Here is a 20,466-nt window from a genome sequence, read left to right on the forward strand (position 1 = left end):
GGTCAATATGACCCTCTCTTTTTGTTAAGAACATGAACAGTCGGGCTCCATAGGTCAATATGACCCTCTCTGGTAAGACCATGAACAGTCGGGCTCCATAGGTCAATATGACTCTCTGGTAAGAACATGAACAGTCGGGCTCCATAGGTCAATATGACTCTCTGGTAAGAACATGAACAGTCGGGCTCCATAGGTCAATATGACTCTCTGGTAAGAACATGAACAGTCGGGCTCCATAGGTCAATATGACTCTCTGGTAAGAACATGAACAGTCGGGCTCCATAGGTCAATATGACTCTCTGGAAAGAACATGAACAGTCGGGCTCCATAGGTCAATATGACTCTCTGGTAAGAACATGAACAGTCGGGCTCCATAGGTCAATATGACTCTCTGGTAAGAACATGAACAGTCGGGCTCCATAGGTCAATATGACTCTCTGGTAAGAACATGAACAGTCGGGCTCCATAGGTCAATATGACTCTCTGGTAAGAACATGAACAGTCGGGCCCCATAGGTCAATATGACCCTCTCTGGAAATTACATTAACAACTAAGATGTTAGTGGAGTATAATGAGTGTTTTTCTGTGAACTGTCTTCATGATTAAGTATTTCTTTCTTGAGCGTATTTTCAAACACAGCACGACTTGGATATAGAGCCAAGATAATGAAATGTTCTCCAGTTTTAGCATACTTTTGTGGAATTTAGTTCATATTTATCTCATACAAGTATTACATGGAATCAGTGGCCTGTATTCACAAATGACAAGGGAAGCCACTCTCCCCCCCCCCCAAAATTGACAAAAAAAATAAATATATATATATCTTTCATCTATCTGTGTTTCATAATTTTCCTTAAATTCGCAAGAGGCTGAATGTATCTCCCCAGAGAAAGCATCAGAGTGAGCGAAACAGCGCCCTTCTGTCTCTGTATGTGTAACCCATCTATCTGATGCTGTCTGGTCGAAATAAGTATGACATTGTTGCCACCCATTGTCACACCCTGATCTGTTTCACCTGTTTTGTGCTTGTCTCCAACCCCCACCAGGTGTCTCCCATTTTCGGCATTATCGCCTGTGTATTTATACCTGCGTTTTCAGTTGGTCTGTTGCCAGCTCGTCTTGTCAAGTCGTGCCAGTGTCTTTCTCTGTGTTTTTTTCCTCTTTCTGTTTTTTGTTCTAGTCTCCCCGGTTACAACCTGTTTTCCTGTCCTTACCCTGAGCCTGCCTGCCTGCCGTTTACGTCTGCCAACTATTACCAGGATTATGAACCCCTGCCTGTCCTCGACCTGCCTTTGGCCTGCCCGTGTATATTCAATAAATCTCTGAGACTTGAACCATTTGCCTCACGTGTCTGCATCTGGGTCTCATCCTGAGTCATGATACCCATAGCATTGAATGTAAGGGAAGCCAGTGAGCATTTGGCCTCCCTTGATAAAAAGAACATCAAATAATAGTCAATCAGCATTGAGGTAAACTGAGTGAGCTCAACTGTGAATGGTCCTTGTGCACCAAAAAAAAGTGTCAAGGGAAGCCAGTCTGGATTTGGCTTCACACCAATCACATCACATCAAAGCAAAACGTCATTGCCAGAAAAAACTTGAATTGTTGCATCTCATTGTGTCATTGTCCTCCAGTGTCTAGCTAGCTAAAATTGGCCCTTTCTTAAATTAGAAATAGATGGAGATAGGGATTTGGACTTGGTTTTAGTTCTCTGATTCGGATCCAACCATACATTGGATCCCTGGCCTGAGAGGATGGAAGGTCAATATGTAGCTAGATGTATCATGTAGTAGGCTAATGTTAACTAGCTGGCTCATCGTTGCCCATGAAAGGAAGTTCAGCTAGCAAGCAAGGTAGCCAGGTAGCCTAGGACAAACAACAAAAACGAAAAGCGTGTACTATATGACAGTCATAGACCGTTTCGTCAACATGAAAGAGAGGAGGATGGCATTGGCGTTTCTCTACAAGTAGGGTGAGTAAACATGTTTCTACTTGCATGTATAGATAGGGGGGACACATACTTTCGAACACACACACACACACAAACAAAAATCAGAACCATGGACAGGCACATCATATTCAGCTTACATTGATTGGACAAAATTGTTTTTGGTATATTTTAGTTGATGATGTTGAAATGTTGAAGTTGAAATGGTGCTGGAATTGTGGAGGCAGCTCCTGTTTTCTTTGTGACTTGCGGTTGTTCTAAATCAATAGTTGTTTAGTAGTCCAAAAATATCAGGAACATTAACATGCTGTAGGTCATGGAACTGTTTATTACATGCAATATGCTTTGTGGACTTCACCGGACAGAGGTTGTTCTCCGGTTTTGTGATGAAACAAAGGTGTGGTTGAATTTATTCTGCCACTGTGTCTTCTTATTGCCTCGGCCTTATGCCTACATATCACAGTGGCAAGCGATATGAGCGAACAGGTTTTAGAGCAAACAATGCAATTATCACAACACATAGGTTGTTATATGACAAGAAAAACGCTGCTTCATTTGATCAATATGATCCTAGACTACCTACCTCTATGAATCCATAATGGGTCAAAATGCAGCAGCATGGTTTGTTCCAGATGACCATAGGCTACCTGGCTGGGTTAATCTATACTGCCTCATCCTGTCAACCTTGACATTTAACTGCTGAGCACAACTCCTTTTAACTGCACCCCTCTGTTTTCTCTCTCTTTAACAATCGTCCCCTGCCCTCTGTCTCTCTGCCTCACCGTGTCCTTATTTCAGATGAGCATGTCTGTGTGTCAGAGAGCAGGTGAAATGATTCAAATAGATCAGGCTTCCTGCACATTCTCACCGTGGGTGGGGTATTGATGGAGGGCATTGTGAGGGTGTGTGTGTGTGTGTGTGTGTCTGGGAGTGTGTCTAGAACTTGGCCTGGCTCCGGTGGGGGATATGCTGTCTGCTTGTGCATTGATGTCCAGTGACAGGCCAATCGATGTGGAGGAGCTGCCGTCTGGCCTGCTGCTGTTTCATTGACCTGCCCTGGTAACAGTACTGCTGGAGGTCCATCTCAGCGCCCTCTATCTGACTTCTCTCCTCATCTGGGTGGGGCGTCTGTTCTCTCAAACTGATCTTCTGTTTTCTTTCAAAGCTGTTTGTTTGTCCATACTTTTGCCAGTCTTTAATTTACTAGTGTGTTATCTGGACAGCAGTAACTATATATCAATGATTGCAATTGAATCTTAAGCGGCAGCGTATAAATCAAGCGTTGAGCATCACATTAGGGGGCTCTATTCAATCTGTATCGCTGAAGCATTACAGATTGCGGGAACATTGCCTTTAAATGTCAATGACGCTGTAACTCTGAACTTTCGCAATACAAATAGACCCCTAGGAAAATACAATCTGCACCCATCTTGCTATATATTAGCATATTGGCTTTAGTCCTATTTTCATAGCATCAGCTGCAGCTGGTACAGACATCATTCCCACACCTTGTAAAAGGGAGAGAGAAGACAAATGCACAGAGTTAATTGATTTGTTTATTGTTCACAGTCATTTTTAGTGAAATAAATCATAATGTTTAACATTAAGTTTAACTTTGAAGTCAGACTGTCTTCAGTGCATCACCAATAAAGTTGTATTGTACCATAGAAGTGAAAGCAGAGTAATTTCCCAGTAGAAATTCACTGCTGTACCCTGGGTGTGTATGTGCATGCTTGTGTGTGTGCGCATGTGCTTGAGTGAGTGTTTTTTTCCCCCAGTGAGCCTCGGAATCGGTCCTCTGCCTGAAAACATGAGGATTGATAGCATTTTGATCAAAGTCGTTGGAAATCCAGGCCACACACACACACACACACACACACACACACACACACACACACACACACACACACACACACACACACACACACACACACACACACACACACACACACACACACACACACACACACACACACACACACACACACACACACACACACACACACACACACCCTGACAAGACGCCCCCTAGTCTGGGTCTTGGCTGATGGGTTCTTGTAATCCAGTTATCATGCAGTTTGCACGCTCGCTCTATCAAGGTGAGTGTTACTCTATACGAGGCTAGAGGCCTCCCATCAAATTGCATTCTGCCTTTCCGGGGCCATAATCAAATGCAGTTACCAAATCACATAACTACCCTCAGGTTCAATCTGTGCTCCCCTGATGCTAAAGGCTGGGAGACGGAGACACATCTCAGTGAGTTGATAAACTGGCTCAAACATAGGTGAGTTAACTGGAATAGTAAACAGCAGAAATGCTCATAACAAATTAGAATATGTTTTACCAATATGGAGGAGAAAAAAGCTTGAGCACACGTTATGCTTATAGGCTAGTGTTTGCTGTACGTTATGGCTTTGTTTTTGTTCGCTTATAGATGAGGTCTGGGGTCCGGGGTCGAACACATTGAAGGTATTTGAAAATAGTAACATAATCTGTGTCTTTGTTCATAATCATCATCAACAACTTTACATGTAAAACAGGAAGAGAATGTGGAGACAGGAAGCAGTGTTTGTATAAGGAGGGGAAACTTTATTTATAACACAGGGGCTCTGACATGGAGTTGCCAGCTCAACTTCTATATTACAAGATTTATCTGCAAGGCTGCATATGTACTGTTACTGTAGTTGGAAACCAAGATTGCAGTGGCACTAGAAACACACGCTTAAAACGACGGACTCTTTCCCTTTTTTCCATTTTTTTCATACAAAATGGTACAAACAACATTACAAAATACTTGTGCTGTTGACAGTTTACAAAAAAAAGTATTTTAACTTGATAACTGTGCAATTCTTTTTTTTAAGCATTTTGTGTTTTTTTTGTATTTTGTATTTTTATTTACTTAAGTGTATGTGAGTATGTTACACACCAGAAGTCCTTCTGGACCACAACCTCGGTCATGCGGGCTGCTACATGTTTTAAATAATCTTTATGATAACCGTCATAGAATTCTTCTTCAGTCCACTATAAAAAGACACATGCAAAAAAGCTCCAATTGTACAGTTATATTTTGCCTAACTTGATCCGTTTAGCTTTAAGCAATTACTACATTATGTACACTCAGACGTGAGCAACATCAGGACCACTCCAATACGACATTGGTTGCATCTCAAATCACACCCTGTTCCCCATATAGTGCCCTACCTTCAACCACAGTAGTGCACTACATGGGGAATAGGGTGCCATTTGAGAGACTCAAATACTGTCATGTTTCGGTGCAGGCCTGGTGATAGCGAAGGCTATGTCTAACACTGTAACCTCACTCCTGTTGGAGTCTCCTGCAGTTGAATAGTGTGCAGCACACTCCATGGGTTGGTGAGCGCTATCAGGATCAGTGGTCTTCAGTGAGGGTTCAAAGGCTAACACCACTCTGAAAGAAGATGACCACTTCCCTCTAGGGACAGGCAGGCAGACAGACAGACAGACAGACAGACAGACAGACAGACAGACAGACAGACAGACAGACAGACAGACAGACAGACAGACAGACAGACAGACAGACAGACAGACAGACAGACAGACAGACAGACAGACAGACAGACAGACAGACAGACAGACAGGGACAGACAGAGTGACTGTTTGTGTGCAGGCCTCATGGTAAAGGGGGTAACTAGTACATACAGAGACTACATAGCAGGTCTGAAATACATCTGCACTAGCTAAACATACTGCGTTCCTCCCACTATATCATTCACCCCAAGCTTTGACTCAAGGAATTTATTTGCACACCTTAAGCCTCCCGCGTACTCTGTCTTCAATATGTCAAACTGAAGCGTGGATGCGCAAATCCATACATCCTGATCCCAGTTCCCCTGTGTGTCAATGTCACATCAATCGCATCCATTTAACCTAACCACCTTTGCATTTTACATGTACAACTTTTAATCCTCCAATTCAATCCTTCATTTCTCCAAAACCTTCATTTAACCCATCCCTGGCTTCCCTCTCATCCTCTCATAGTGTCGGAATGGCATGGCTTCATTTGTCCCCCAAATAACTCCTAGCCGTGATAATGAGACACTATGACAGGCATTAGGCCATTCACTTGATGATGCTATGTAGTGCTTATGACAGCAGCATTATGCAAAGTGGGACCATGAAGTGCCTGGATCTATCTCCTCTTGGTTTGCTGCCCCCATGGTAGGTGTATATCTGAATACTGTCTCTACTGTGTCTGATGGGGCTAGAGCAAAGCAAGTAGGCCTCATCTATATGGATGACATGTAAGATGATGCCCAGAGAAGGTGAGTGTAAATATGTACAGTAGGATGTCTTGTAATGTAATAATGAAGTCAATCTCGAACAGCGACACATAAACAAGTCTGGCTGTGACCGTACAAGTCTCTTTAAATCTTCAGTGAACGCAAATGGCTTTTATGGTAATTTGAAGCTTGCGAGCAGGCTCGGTAGGCTACTCGTCGAACAACAAAGACAACAAAATACAGGGTGAAGAATAAAAAGAGAGCGAAAGTGAAAAACAACAAAAGGTATAAAAAAAAGTATATGTACAACATTTCTAGGTAAAAAGAGATAATCATAAATCACGAACAGCAACAGCTGTGTAATGTGTGTATGTGCTTATGTGTGCGTGCACGTAAGCGAGCATGTGTGTGCATTGAGCTGAGCTACGTTCTAGTGGAGAAAGAAGCACTAATCCTACTTTGTGATGGCGAGAGGTGAGGTGGAAAGCCTAAACACAGCTTCTTGTTTCTGCTTCTGTCACCCAGAGGCATTGTGGGCACACAGCAGGATCAGAGGGTCAAAGGTCATTCTCACTGATACCCTGTAGCCACCACAGGTGGTTTAGGGTCTACCTACACTCTGAGGGCTCACTGTTATTCAGTTATAATTACACCCCCAATAACCTATATGACCTTGTCCCCTTTCAGAGACTTCTATTTTCTTCCCTGTCTGTGTAAGGCATACTGTACATATCTTTTTTCTCCAAAGGGAGATGTGAGGGAGAGATACTGGGTGCAGTGTAAAGGGAAATAACCTGATAGTGAAGGGGGAGCTGTGAGGAAGAGCATGGGAGGCTGAGTCATCCTCTCCTCACATCTTATCTAGGAGTTTAGAGCTCTCTCTCTTCGTCAAGGAGATTACCTGGAGGAATCCATCATCCTCTTAATTATGAGGAGAACTGGAGGATGGATTAAATACATAACCTCACCCAATCCCTATGAAATCTACTATTAGAGAGCGAGAGACAGAGAGGAGGGAGAGAAAGAGAGAGAATATACGTATGTAGAAAGCCCATTCCTCTCAATTGTAAATCTCAACTGGAATGACATTGGGGGAAATGTCCTGTATACTGTATCATAGGATGATGCATGGGTAGTGGTGTTTCCATAAAATACAATAAAATGGCCATTCCTCAATACCAACATCTTATGATATATTTAGCACTAATAAACATTTCTTTGGAAAGGTGCAGTTATTTTCTTTCTCGCTTTCCAAAAAGTTTATACGACGGATTTTCCCCAACTTGTTTTTCAAAACCTCTTGCACCAAAATGTCATATGAATGAAAATGTCTGAGAGGAGACAGACGGTGGTGCTTGCTAAGTCCCTGACAGAATCTCAGTCTCTCTCTCTCTCTCTCTCTCTCTCTCTGTGTTGTTGCTGCGACAGGGACCAGCATCAGAGATTGTATATTAAAAGTGTGTCAGGACACGACAGTGAAACAGCACAAAAGCCGAAGCTTGAAATTTTGTGTCTCACACTTTGTCTTCTCTGCCAGCAGTGCAAGAGGGCATGGAGCACAAACGGTTTGACGTTTACTAATACTTCAAAAATATTTATTTTCACACCCTTTTTCTTTTTACAATTTCTATAGTTTATCTCAACACATAGTTATCTTGTGGTCTGGTTGGTCTATGTTAATAACATTTGGAAACAGGGGACAGAACCATACAACACACCTTCATCCTTCGTCCTACTATGGATTATTTTCTTTCACATTTCACACTTCATCCCTCTGTTCCGAGCTACCCAGCCTCATTAAGTTAAAAGTGCAAAGTAATGTGAACTCAAAAAAGCAAAGTCCCGAAGCCATCAAAACTCAACTGCTTTTAGAGCCGCAATGACTAATGGTTTGAATACAGTAAATACATGTTGTCTAAAGACAGTCCCAATCCTGTATCTGTGTGAAAATTCCTATTGTGACACTGATGATGGCTTTTTATCAGGACCTCAGGCTTGAAGGAAATAAAATAATTGTCCTTCGACTAAGGAGAGATACAGTACCAGTCAAAAGTTTGGACACACCTACTCATTCAAGGGTTTTCTTTATTTGTACTATTTTCTACATTGATTCGTCAAATATTAAATAACACATATTGAATCATGTAGTAACCAAAAAAAGTGTTAAACAAATCAAAATACACTACCGTTCAAAAGTCTGGGATCACTTAGAAATGTCCTTGTTTTTGAAAGAAAAGCAATGTCCATTAAAATAACATCAAATTGATCAGAAATACAGTGTAGACATTGTTAATGTTGTAAATGACTATTGTAGATGGAAATGGCTGATTTTTAATGGAATATCTACATAGGCGTACAGAGGCACATTATCAGCAACCATCACTCCTGTGTTCCAATGGCACGTTGTGTTAGCTAATCCAAGTTTATCATTTTAAAAAGCTAATTGATCATTAGAAAACCCTTTTGCAATTATGTTAGCTCAGCTGAAAACTGTTGTCCTGATTAAAGAAGCAATAAAACTGGCCCTCTTTAGACTAGTTGAGTATCTGGAGCATCAGCATTTGTGGTTTCGATTACATGCTCAAAATGGCCAGAAACAAAGAACTTTCTTCTGAAACTTGTCAGTCTATTCTTGTTCTGAGAAATGAAGGCTATTCCATGCGAGAAATTGCCAAGAAACTGAAGATCTTGTGCAACGTTGTGTACTAATCCCTTCACAGAACAGTGCAATCTGGCTCTAACCAGAATAGAAAGAGGAGTGGGAGGCCCCAGTGCACAACTGAGCAAGAGGACAAGTACATTAGAGTGTCTAGTTTGAGAAACAGACGCCTCACAAGTCCTCAACTGGCAGCTTCATTAAACAGTACCCGCAAAACACCAGTCTCAACGTCAACAGTGAAGAGGAAACTCCGGGATGCTGGCATTCTAGGCCTTGATGACAGCTTTGCACACTTTTGGCATTCTCTCAACTAGCTTCACCTGGAATGCTTTTCCAACAGTCTTGAGTTCCCACATATGCTGAGCACTTATTAGCTGCTTTTCCTTCACTCTGCGGTCCAACTCATCCCAAACCATCTCAATTGGGTTGAGTTGGTTGATTGTGGACGCGGGTGATTGTGGAGGCCAGGTCATCTGATGCAGCACTCCATCTGTCACACCTGCTACCTCTTCCCCTCTCTGGTGCCTACCCTCTCTGGCGCTCGAAACCTGTCATCAAGGCAAAGGGTGGCTACTTTGAAGAATCTCAAATATAAAATATATTTTGTTTTGTTTAGCACTTTTTTGGTTACTACATGATTCCATATGTGTTCTCATATTTCTTATGCCTTCACTATTATTCTACAATGTAGAAAATACCTAAAGAAAAACCCTTGAATGAGTCGGTGGGTCCAAAAATTTGACTGGTAATGTATGTCTTTGTACAGAGCACTCCCTCTCCTGATACCCCCTCACCCCCAAAGGCAAATCCCTCTGCAACTTCTCCTGTGTCTGTCCATGTTGCATGACAGGGTGATGGACATGACACACAGGAAGTTGGACGTGAAGGTCAGATTTCTAATGTGAGGGGTTATAAGGGGGCGGTGCCCCACGTTAGCCCAGAAAATGGGAACCAATCCTGAGATAGCGAGAGTCAGACATAATACGCACCACTGAAGGCACTTCTTAAACAACAGTGCTTCTGTTCTATGGAATTCAAAGTTCAGAGAGATTAAACCAGGGCCTTCCACGCAGAAGAAAGAATTGACATTCTGTGTTTCTCTTTCTTTTCTTCCCCGTCACACAATATGCAGCTTGGACTATCTGCAAAGGGACGGCTGGGGGCTGATGCGGAAATGGGGAGCCAATGGCCTCCCAACACCAGAAAATAGCTTGCTTTTAAGGACAGAGAAGACAGCAAGAGATAATAAAAAATAATAAAAAAACTAAAAAACACACAACAAAAGTAACCAACCCCATAATCTACCAAAAAACCTGGAGAGCATAAGTTTCAGTCTTAGACAGTCTTGGAGCAGCAGAGGGCTCAGTATAGTACAGTACAGTACAGTACAGTAGGACCCAAAGCTGCCTTGTTGCACAGTCCACTATGGCGGTTGCTTAATTGATTGGTCTGTTGCTAGGTCAGTTCAGTTGGTTGGTGTGTGTGTGTGAGGTGTGTATTAAAGTTGGAGATCTGAAGACCCCACCAAGGTTGTAAAGACATAGAGAGCATGGCAGACCAGCTGAGTAGGGTGGATTGGGGAAGTTGATCTTTGACCAGGCCCCCTGTGGCCCTAGTCATCTTCCCCTCCCCCATACATATCGGCCAGCTTCTTAAAGCGGGGGCCCCAGTCGTTGAGGTAGTCGTAATCCTGGTCCCCTGTGCTGGAGGAGTTGAGGGAGCTGACGGAGCCAGCCGTGGAGCCACTGCCCTCGTAGTCAAACACCAGGAGGGAGTCATATGGAGGGGCCGTGGGGTCGTTGTCTGCCGCCCGCAAACCCTGGAGGGAGATAGAGAGAGGAGTTAATAGTAAACAGGCTGACCTGTAGGGAGGGAGGGGGGTTAAAGTGGAACTGACAGCATTTTAGCAATATTAAAATCTGTTCATATACACCCCTAGGAAGAATACCAATATAGCGTCTACCAGTGCGCTATAGCCAATCAGAGCTACTGTAGGCCTTTATGAAAACAAGTCATTTGCCACATGGTCCTGCCATCATTCACTTTGAACTGGACTGTGTGTTTACAGGTAGTAGCAACAGCGTGACTTTAGATCATTACAACGCATTTGCCAAAAGCCACAAAATACACCTGAATGGATTTCTGCAAATATGTAAATCCCACGGAGTCCTCTTACATTTGGGAACTTTACAGTGCTATCGATCAAACTACCATGAAAGGGTAGGCTTTCTCTCCCTCAGTCATGCACATCAACAACAACAAGGTCAACAACTAATGCTAGCCAGAGCAAGATGAGCTAAAATATAACGAAGGAACATTAGATAAACCCTCTCAAACTTTTACAGCTAGTTGGCCATCAAAATTGCACTGATAAACGATGGGGAATTGTAGCCTACTCGTCCTTCTGCACCTTTGCCTGCCAATGCATGCTTGTCCCAACCAAGCACCCAAACTAGCTTGCTAGCTAGCTACTTCCAGACACAAATGAGAGAACACCTCACTCTGAACATTTTACTCACCGTAGCAGAGCTGGTTAGGCTGTTTACATGTTAATAGAGCACAGGCTGAAGAAGCATCACAGCAAAGGCCAACAGGATTAGCAAGGTTAGTGTATAGTACTATATAGAGCCAGAGGAGGGTAGGCTTTCAGTAAGATAACATACACAGGCTAAGGAAACACCATAGAGGAGATGAGAAATGTTGGCATACAGGCAATATATTGGGAGTGACAGAGTGATGTCATTGGCAGGGATGTAGAATCCCCAAGGAGGAGGATACAGTGGGCAGCCGAGCCACCATGTGTTTGTGTTTTGCCAGACTGCTGGAGCGAGATCAGGGGGGGGGGGGGGGGGGGGGGGGGGGTGTGTGTGTGTGTGTGTGTGTGTGTGTGTGTGTGTGTGTGTGTGTGTGTGTGTGTGTGTGTGTGTGTGTGTGTGTGTGTGTGTGTGTGTGTGTGTGTGTGTGTGTAGGCAGGATGGATCAAAGCTGAACAGCTGCCAATACTTCTCAAGTGTGAACATGTTGTCACGCCGCCTGTCAGTCAAAGCCTTCTTGCACGAGTGTGTTTAAATTGGGGTTACGTACACACGCATGTGTGCGTGCATGTATGTGTGTGTGTGTGTGATAACAGCTGTCAGGTAATCTCCATCTCCACTGTTGCCAGAGCTCAGAGGGTTGAAGCCTATAAACAAACAGCACGCAGAAAATGCCGACATTTATGCAATATTATCCTCAGATCTCACACATTTACCTGAAACAGAAGGTGCATCAAATGTATCTTAGAAATAAGGAGGTACACAGTATATGCACCTCCACATATTTACAGATGTCTTCCTTTTTTATTTCAATGTCTCATGTTGAGTGTTTGTAGTTGTGTATTGTAGGTTAGTCATTGTGCCTTGTATGTGGAATTGTGTCTGTGTTTGTGTCAGATCCCAAGTAGAAAAGTGCTGACGGACTAAACGGTATCTTGATAAAGAAATAAACAAAACAATACTATGACCCCTGGTTGCCCCCCTCACCTCGTTGATGAAGTCCCCGATATCTCCAGGGTGGGGGACCGCAGGCCGGATGGGATACTGGGACTCAGGGATGATGGGGCGCTCGTCCACCCTCCGTACCCCCAGGGGCTTACTGATGATGTGCTCCAGAGAGTCAGGCTGCTGCAGCTGGCTTAGGTCATAGTCCTGCACAGAGACACACACAGACAGATGATACAGTCAACCTCAAGACATAACTAACTTGCACTCAGTGTTTGTGGGTGTATGTGTAATATATATGTGTATTCAGATCACTCAACATTTTGCTACATTACAGTCTTATTCTAAAATGTATTAAATAAAAAAAAATCCTCAGTAATCTACACACAATACCCCATAATGACAAAGCAAAAACAGGATTTGAGAAATGTTTTCACATGTATACGAATACAAAATAAAATACAACTTATTTATATAAGTATTCAGACCCTTTGCTGTGAGACTTGAAATTGAGCTCAGGTGCATCCTGTTACCATTGATCATCCTTGAGATGTTTCTACAACTTGATTGGAGTCCACCAGTGGTAAATTCAATTGATTGAACATGATTTGGAAAGGCACACACCTGTCTATATAAAGGTCCCACAGTTTACAGTGCATGTTAGAGCAAAAACCAAGCCATGAGGTCGAAGAAATTGTCCGTAGAGCTCCGAAACAGGATTGTGTCGAGGCTCAGATCTGGGGGAAGGGAACCAAGACATTTCTGAAGCATTGAAGGTCCCCAAGAACACAGTGGCCTCCATCATTCCTAAATGGAAGAAGTTTGGAACGACCAAGACTCTTCCTAGAGCTGGCCGCCCGGCCAAACTGACCAATTGGGGGAGAAGGGCCTTGGTCAGGGAAGTGACCAAAAACACGATGGTCACTCCGACAGAGCTCTAGAGTTCCACTGTGAAGATGGGAGAATCTTTCAGAAGGACAACCATCTCTGCAGCACTCCACCAATCAGGCCTTTATGGTAGAGTGGCCAGACAGAAGCCACACCTTGGTAAAAGGCACATGACAGCCTGCTTGGAGTTTGCCAAAAGGAACCTAAAAGACTCTCAGACCATAAGAAACAAGATTCTCTGGTCTGATGAAACCAAGGTTCAACACTTTGGCCTGAATGCCTAGCGTCATGTCTGGAGGAAACCTGGCACCACCGCTAACATGAAGCATGGTGGTGGCAGCATTATATTGTGGGGATGTTTTTCAACGGCAGCCACTGGGAGACCAGTCAGCATCGAGGTAAAGATGAACGGAGCAAAGTACAGAGAGATCCTTGATGAAAACCTGCTCCAGAGTGCTCAGGACCTCAGACTGGGGAGAAGGTTCACCTTCCAACAGTACAACGACCCTAAGGACACAGCCAAGACAATGCTGGACTGGCTTCGGGACAAGTCTCTGAATGTCCTTGAGTGGCCCAGCCAGAGCCCGGACTTGAACCCGATCGAACATCTCGGGAGAGACCTGAAAATAGCTGTGCAGCAACGCTCCCCATCCAACCTGACAGAACTTGAGAGGATCTGCAGAGAAGAATGGGAGAAACTCCCGAAATAAAGGTGTGCCAAGCTTGTAGCATCATACCCAAGAAGACTTGAGGCTGTAATCGCTGCCAAAGGTGCTTCAACAAAGTACTGAGTAAAGGGTCGGAATACTTACAGTACGTACATGTTCATTTTATTTTTTTCATACATTTAATTTGCTAAAATTGATAAAAACCTGCTTTGCTTTGTCATTATGAGGTATTGTGTGTAGATTGATGACCAAAAAAAAATATTATAGCAATTTTTGAATAAGGCTGTAACCTAATAAAATGTGGAAAAAGTGAAGGGGTCTGAATACTTTCCGAAGGCACTGTATACTGTAAACATACATGTATATGTTTATAAGTCTGTATTTGTGTGTGTGTCTCTCAGTGTGTGTCTCTGTATGTGTTAGTCTCTCAGTGTGTGTGTGTGTGTGTGTGTGTGCGTGTGTCTCTGAGTGTGTCTCTCAGTGTGTGTGTGCGTGTGTACCTGGTCCTCCTCTCCCCCTCCTTCCTCGTCGTATTTCAGAATGTTATCTCTGACATCGTCCTCTGGGTCGATCAGCAGCTGTTTGGTCTGCCTCTCCTTCTCTCTACGCTTCATCCACACCACAAACACTAGCACCATACCTGGAACACCACACACACACACACACACACACACACACACACACACACACACACACACACACACACACACACACACACACACACACACCACACACACACACACACACACACACACACACACAAAACACCTCTAACAACACAATAATACTGCAAAACACACAATGAACACACATTAAAGAATACCCTTCAACTGCAAAACACACAACCAATAAACCCTTATTAAAACACTTCTACTACAAAACACTTAAACCACATTATAGGCCTACGGCAATATACACAACCAACACACCTTTAACAACACACTTAAAGGCCGACTGCAAAACACACAACCACACAAAAAACGACACATTTGTAGAGCATAGGACTGTACCACTATACACAGGAGCGAAACCCACGATGTAAATGAGCACACACCACACAGCCACAAAACAAACCACCAGCAGCACCTCAGCAAGACAACTCCACATTAAAACCCCTGTCTGACAGAACCCAATAATAAAACCCATGGGGTCACCAACTCAGAGAGAACACATTCTGGTGGCCAGCTAGGCATTCATCTACAATACAACCTGTATGCTATTGTGTTTACTGCATGGTAAAGGCCCAAACGAGAGAACAGCAAATCATTACCCTCTTCAGCATCTGGTATGAAAGGTGGTTTAATATACCATGTGATCATAAGGAGGGATCTGATGTATTGTGTGTAGGGAGGAGGAGGTAGTGGTAGCTACAGGTAGAGATCTTCACGGGTCCAAAAAGTTGGACCCATTCTGAAATGAACCTGGGGCTTTCCCAACTGGACCCAATATGCATAATCTTAAAAAATATATATTTTTATTTAACCTTTATTTAACTAGGCAAGTCAGTTAAGAACAAATTCTTATTTACAATGATAACCCACTGGAAATGTGATGAAATAAATAAAAGATTAAAAGAAATAATTCTCTCTACTATTATTCTGACATTTCACATTCTTAAAATAAAGTGGTGATCCTAACTGACCTAAGACAGGGAATTTTTTACTAGGATTAAATGTCAGGAATTGTGAAAAACTGAGTTTAAATGTACTTGGCTAAGGTGTATTTAAACTTCCGACTTCAACTGTACATTGAGAAAGCACACTTTCTTTAACCTGAATGTCAACTTGTTTTTACATTGTATTGTTGTTTTTAGCTGTATAGATGATGTATTTGGGATGTTTTTAGCGTATTTTCAACACTTTCAGTCAATGCGATCAATCACAATTGAAAAGAATGTTTACACTCAAATGAAAACTGAACTTGAGTAAACTGATGTAAACTCTGACAAACCTAGTCTCTTTCTATACTCTCTAACAGCGGTGAACCCGATTTGTTGTTAATAAGAAGGTGATGGCTCTAAGTGAATCTAAGTGAAGCGTCTGGAGGTATGGCAGGTGTGTATGTGTATTCTTTGTGTGTGCTTGTGAATACAAGAAAAAGAGTTTGTGTCTATCTACGATGTCCAGTCAGTATACTCACTGAGCAGTATGATGATACAGATGAGTATGGCTATGATGGCTCCAGTCCCCAGTCCAGCGGCAGCCACAGCCCCGACCAGGGTGCAGTCTCCGTTCTCATCACACGGACACACCTTGACCTTTATAACGGACCTGTTGGAGAGAGGAGGGTTCCCCGAGTCGCTCACAATCACAGGCACCTCATACACCCCAGGCTTCAGATACTGGATCCGCAAACTCAACCGGGCATAGTCACCTGGGAAGGGGAGGGGAGAGACACACTGTTAATACCCAATATCAGAACACCCCCCCCCCCCCACCAATCTACATCTGGCGGTCCCCTCACCGTTGAGACGTGACACAGTCCAGTTGCGTCGTATGCTGGCGGGGAAGGTGGGCAGCTCGAATACAAAGGGTCCTACGTTGGGGTCCGTGTCTGAGTCTGCAGCCGTGATGTTGATGCCGGCGTTGCGGTTGATGCGCTCACAGATCTGAGACTCGCGGGGCAGCAGAGATGGAGCGTTGTCATTCACATCTATCAGATAGATCTGGAGGGTTCCTGTACCGCTGGCCATGGGAGAGCCTGGGAGGAGGACAGGAGAGGGGGAAAGTGGAGGAGGAGAAGAGGATGGAAGAGAGAGAGTGGAAGAAGAGGCAGGAGAGGGGAAGAGTGGAGGAGAGGAGAGGGGGAGATGAGGTAAGGGAAGGCGTTATTGTTACTGTTGTTGTTATTAAAACAGTCTGTGGATATTTTCTCTGAGGGGGGTGTGTGTGTGTGTGTGTGTGTGTGTGTGTGTGTGTGTGTGTGTGTGTGTGTGTGTGTGTGTGTGTGTGTAAATGTATACATACACAATATGAAGGCCATTTTTTTTGATTGAGTGAACCAATGGAACATGGCCACATAACATTTAGATGTCAGGGAAAGAAGGAAGAGAGAAAAGGCCTTCAGCAATCAGAGAGACAGAACAACAAAGTACAGCAAGAGGAAAGAGAAAAAGTCCAAATGTGTAATACAGAGGAATAGATAGAGGATACTAGAGAAAAAGAGAGTAATGTGTGTGTCAAAAAGAAAGAAAGTTAGAGACTGTCTGTCTCCGTCTTAATGAGAGAGAGAGAGACTGTGTGCAGCAGTACTATCAGCTCAATGCTGTTTATTGAGAGTGTTTGTCAGGGGGCCGGTGACCCTTGCTGACTCCAATTAGGAGTAATTTCCCTGCTACGCCCCGCTGGCTCAGCCAATGGTTAGTGGGGAAGTGTCCCAGAACCAAGCCCGGGATGGAGATAAGAGCTCTGTCATTTACCAAAGATTTATGTAAAGCTCACAGATCTGGCAATTAAACATGGCAACAGTGCAAGACATTTGACAAAGATGGAGAAGGAGGGGAGAGTGAGATAAAAAGTACTACAGAGGAGCGGGAGAGAGAAAGAGAGAGGAGGGAGAGGGGTACCAGAGGAAGATACATTTATTACTCTCCTGTTAAGGCTAACTGGGAGTAGGCCACGGAAACCCCTAAAGCAGAGAATAAAAGTAAAAATGTGGGTTATATTAAGGATATCCTGCAGTCATGATCATTTACATCAGTTACCAGCTCATAACCCACCTCTGTTGTTGGTGAATATGGTCATCATAGTATTGGAGACTAGTACTGAACAAGAGCCAACGTTGAGATGATAATCCCCATATATTAAATGAGGCGGCAGGGTAGCCTTGTGGTTAGAGCGTTGGACTAGCAATTGAAAGGTTGCAAGTTCAAATCCCTGAGCTGACAAGGTACAAATCTGTCGTTCTGCCCCTGAACAAGGCAGTTAACTCACTGTTCCTAGGCCGTCATTGAAAATAAGAATTTGTTTGTAACTGACCTGCCTAGTTAAATAAAGGTAAAATGGGGATTATCATCTCAACGTTGGCTCTTGTTCAGTACTTGTCTCCAATACTATGATGACCACTGTGTAAACCAGGCAGCTACCATACTGTATGTTCTCCTTTCATCAACTCTGTGGATACTATGTTCTCACTTCACTGCATACTGTGTCTGTATGTTCTCTATTGGAACAGTGGTAAGACACACATCACATTGCTTTTGTGTGCATACGCACGCACGCAAGACCGGAAGGGTTTCCCTGTCTGGCGGTTCACTGTTCCCTGTCTGGCGGTTTAGTGTCCCCTGTCTGGCAGTTTACTGTCCCCTTTCTGGTGGTTCACAGTCCTCTGTCTGGTGGTTCACAGTCCCCTGTCTGGCGGTTCAGTTCCCCTGTCTGGCGGTTTACTGTCCCCTTTCTGGCGGTTTAGGTCCCCTGTCTGGTGGTTCACAGTCCCCTGTCTGGCGGTTCAGTTCCCCTGTCTGGCGGTTTACTGTCCCCTGACTGGCGGTTTACTGTCCCCTTTCTGGCGGTTTAGGTCCCCTGTCTGATGGTTTAGGTCCCCTGTCTGGCGGTTCAGTTCCCCTGTCTGGCGGTTTACTGTCTCCTTTCTGGCGGTTTAGGTCCCCTGTCTGATGATTTAGGTCCCCTGTCTGGCGGTTCAGTTCCCCTGTCTGGCGGTTTACAGTCCCCTGTCTGGCGGTTTACTGTCCCCTGTCTGGCGGTTCAGTTCCCCTGTCTGGCGGTTTACTGTCCCCTGACTGGCGGTTTACTGTCCCCTTTCTGGCGGTTTAGGTCCCCTGTCTGATGGTTTAGGTCCCCTGTCTGGCGGTTCAGTTCCCCTGTCTGGCGGTTTACTGTCTCCTTTCTGGCGGTTTAGGTCCCCTGTCTGATGATTTAGGTCCCCTGTCTGGCGCTTTAGTTCCCCTGTCTGGCGGTTTACAGTCCCCTGTCTGGCGGTTTACTGTCCCCTTTCTGGCGGTTTAGGTCCCCTGTCTGGCGGTTCAGTTCCCCTGTCTGGCGGTTCAGTTCCCCTGTCTGGCGGTTCAGTTCCCCTGTCTGGCGGTTCAGTTCCCCTGTCTGGCGGTTCAGTTCCCCTGTATTGCGGTTTAGTTCCCCTGTCTGGCGGTTCAGTTCCCCTGTCTGGCGGTTCAGTTCCCCTGTATGGCGGTTTAGTTCCCCTGTCTGGTGGTTTAGTTCCCCTGTATGGCGGTTTAGTTCCCCTGTATGGCGGTTTAGTTCCCCTGTATGGCGGTTTAGTTCCCCTGTATGGCGGTTTAGTTCCCCTGTATGGCGGTTTAGTTCCACTGTCTGGCGGTTTAGTTCCACTGTATGGCGGTTTAGTTCCACTGTATGGCGGTTTAGTTCCACTGTCTGGCGGTTTAGTTCCACTGTCTGGCGGTTTAGTTCCACTGTCTGGCGGTTTAGTTCCACTGTCTGGCGGTTTAGTTCCACTGTCTGGCGGTTTAGTTCCCCTGTATGGCGGTTTAGTTCCCCTGTATGGCGGTTTAGTTCCCCTGTATGACGGTTTAGTTCCCCTGTCTGGCGGTTTAGTTCCCCTGTATGGCGGTTTAGTTCCCCTGTCTGATGATTTAGGTCCCCTGTCTGGCGGTTCAGTTCCCCTGTCTGGCGGTTTAGTTCCCCTGTATGGCGGTTTAGTTCCCCTGTATGGCGGTTTAGTTCCACTGTCTGGCGGTTTAGTTGCACTGTCTGGCGGTTTAGTTCCCCTGTATGGCGGTTTAGTTCCACTGTCTGGAGGGTTTAGTTCCCGTCTGGAGGGTTTAGTTCCCCTGTCTGGCGGTTTAGTTCCCGTCTGGAGGGTTTAGTTCCCGTCTGGAGGGTTTAGTTCCCGTCTGGAGGGTTTAGTTCCCCTGTCTGGCGGTTTAGTTCCCGTCTGGAGGGTTTAGTTCCCGTCTGGAGGGTTTAGTTCCCGTCTGGAGGGTTTAGTTCCCCTGTCTGGCGGTTTAGTTCCCGTCTGGAGGGTTTAGTTCCCCTGTCTGGCGGTTTAGTTCCCGTCTGGAGGGTTTAGTTCCCGTCTGGAGGGTTTAGTTCCCGTCTGGAGGGTTTAGTTCCCCTGTCTGGCGGTTTACAGTCCCCTGTCTGGCGGTTTACTGTCCCCTGTCTGGCGGTTTACTGTCCCCTTTCTGATGATTTAGGTCCCCTGTCTGGCGGTTCAGTTCCCCTGTCTGGCGGTTCAGTTCCCCTGTCTGGCGGTTCAGTTCCCCTGTCTGGCGGTTCAGTTCCCCTGTATGGCGGTTTAGTTCCCCTGTATGGCGGTTTAGTTCCCCTGTCTGGCGGTTTAGTTCCCGTCTGGAGGGTTTAGTTCCCGTCTGGAGGGTTTAGTTCCCGTCTGGAGGGTTTAGTTCCCCTGTCTGGCGGTTTAGTTCCCCTGTATGGTGGTTTAGTTCCCCTGTCTGGCGGTTTAGTTCCCGTCTGGAGGGTTTAGTTCTCCTGTCTGGCGGTTTAGTTCGTTAATCCCAGTCATGTATGGGGGACATGTGGAAGCAGCTTGCTGAGGCTGATAGGAGAATTATGGGGGTTTTAACCAGCTAAATAAATAATTATGTTTGTGTAAATTCCTCAAAAGG

At 44.8% G+C, this 20,466-nt stretch overlaps 1 protein-coding gene across 1 annotated transcript in view; it reads right to left on the reverse strand.

Moving 5' to 3' along the window:
• Positions 1-4,512: 4,512 nt before the first annotated feature.
• LOC106566735 (cadherin-4) overlaps positions 4,513-20,466 on the reverse strand; it is a 523,629-nt gene continuing 507,675 nt past the window's right edge. Inside the window, exons 13-17 of the mRNA XM_014135075.3 lie at positions 16,365-16,601; positions 16,041-16,274; positions 14,402-14,541; positions 12,388-12,552; positions 4,513-10,685 (exon numbers count right to left, since the gene is read on the reverse strand). Of these exons, the coding sequence (XP_013990550.1) occupies positions 10,479-10,685; positions 12,388-12,552; positions 14,402-14,541; positions 16,041-16,274; positions 16,365-16,601 (983 nt within the window). The 3' untranslated portion in view covers positions 4,513-10,478. The remainder of the gene's footprint in view (positions 10,686-12,387; positions 12,553-14,401; positions 14,542-16,040; positions 16,275-16,364; positions 16,602-20,466) is intronic.

This window comes from Salmo salar, chromosome 13 (genome assembly GCF_965601325.2).
Source record: "Salmo salar chromosome 13, fSalSal1, whole genome shotgun sequence".
NCBI lineage: Eukaryota > Metazoa > Chordata > Actinopteri > Salmoniformes > Salmonidae > Salmo > Salmo salar.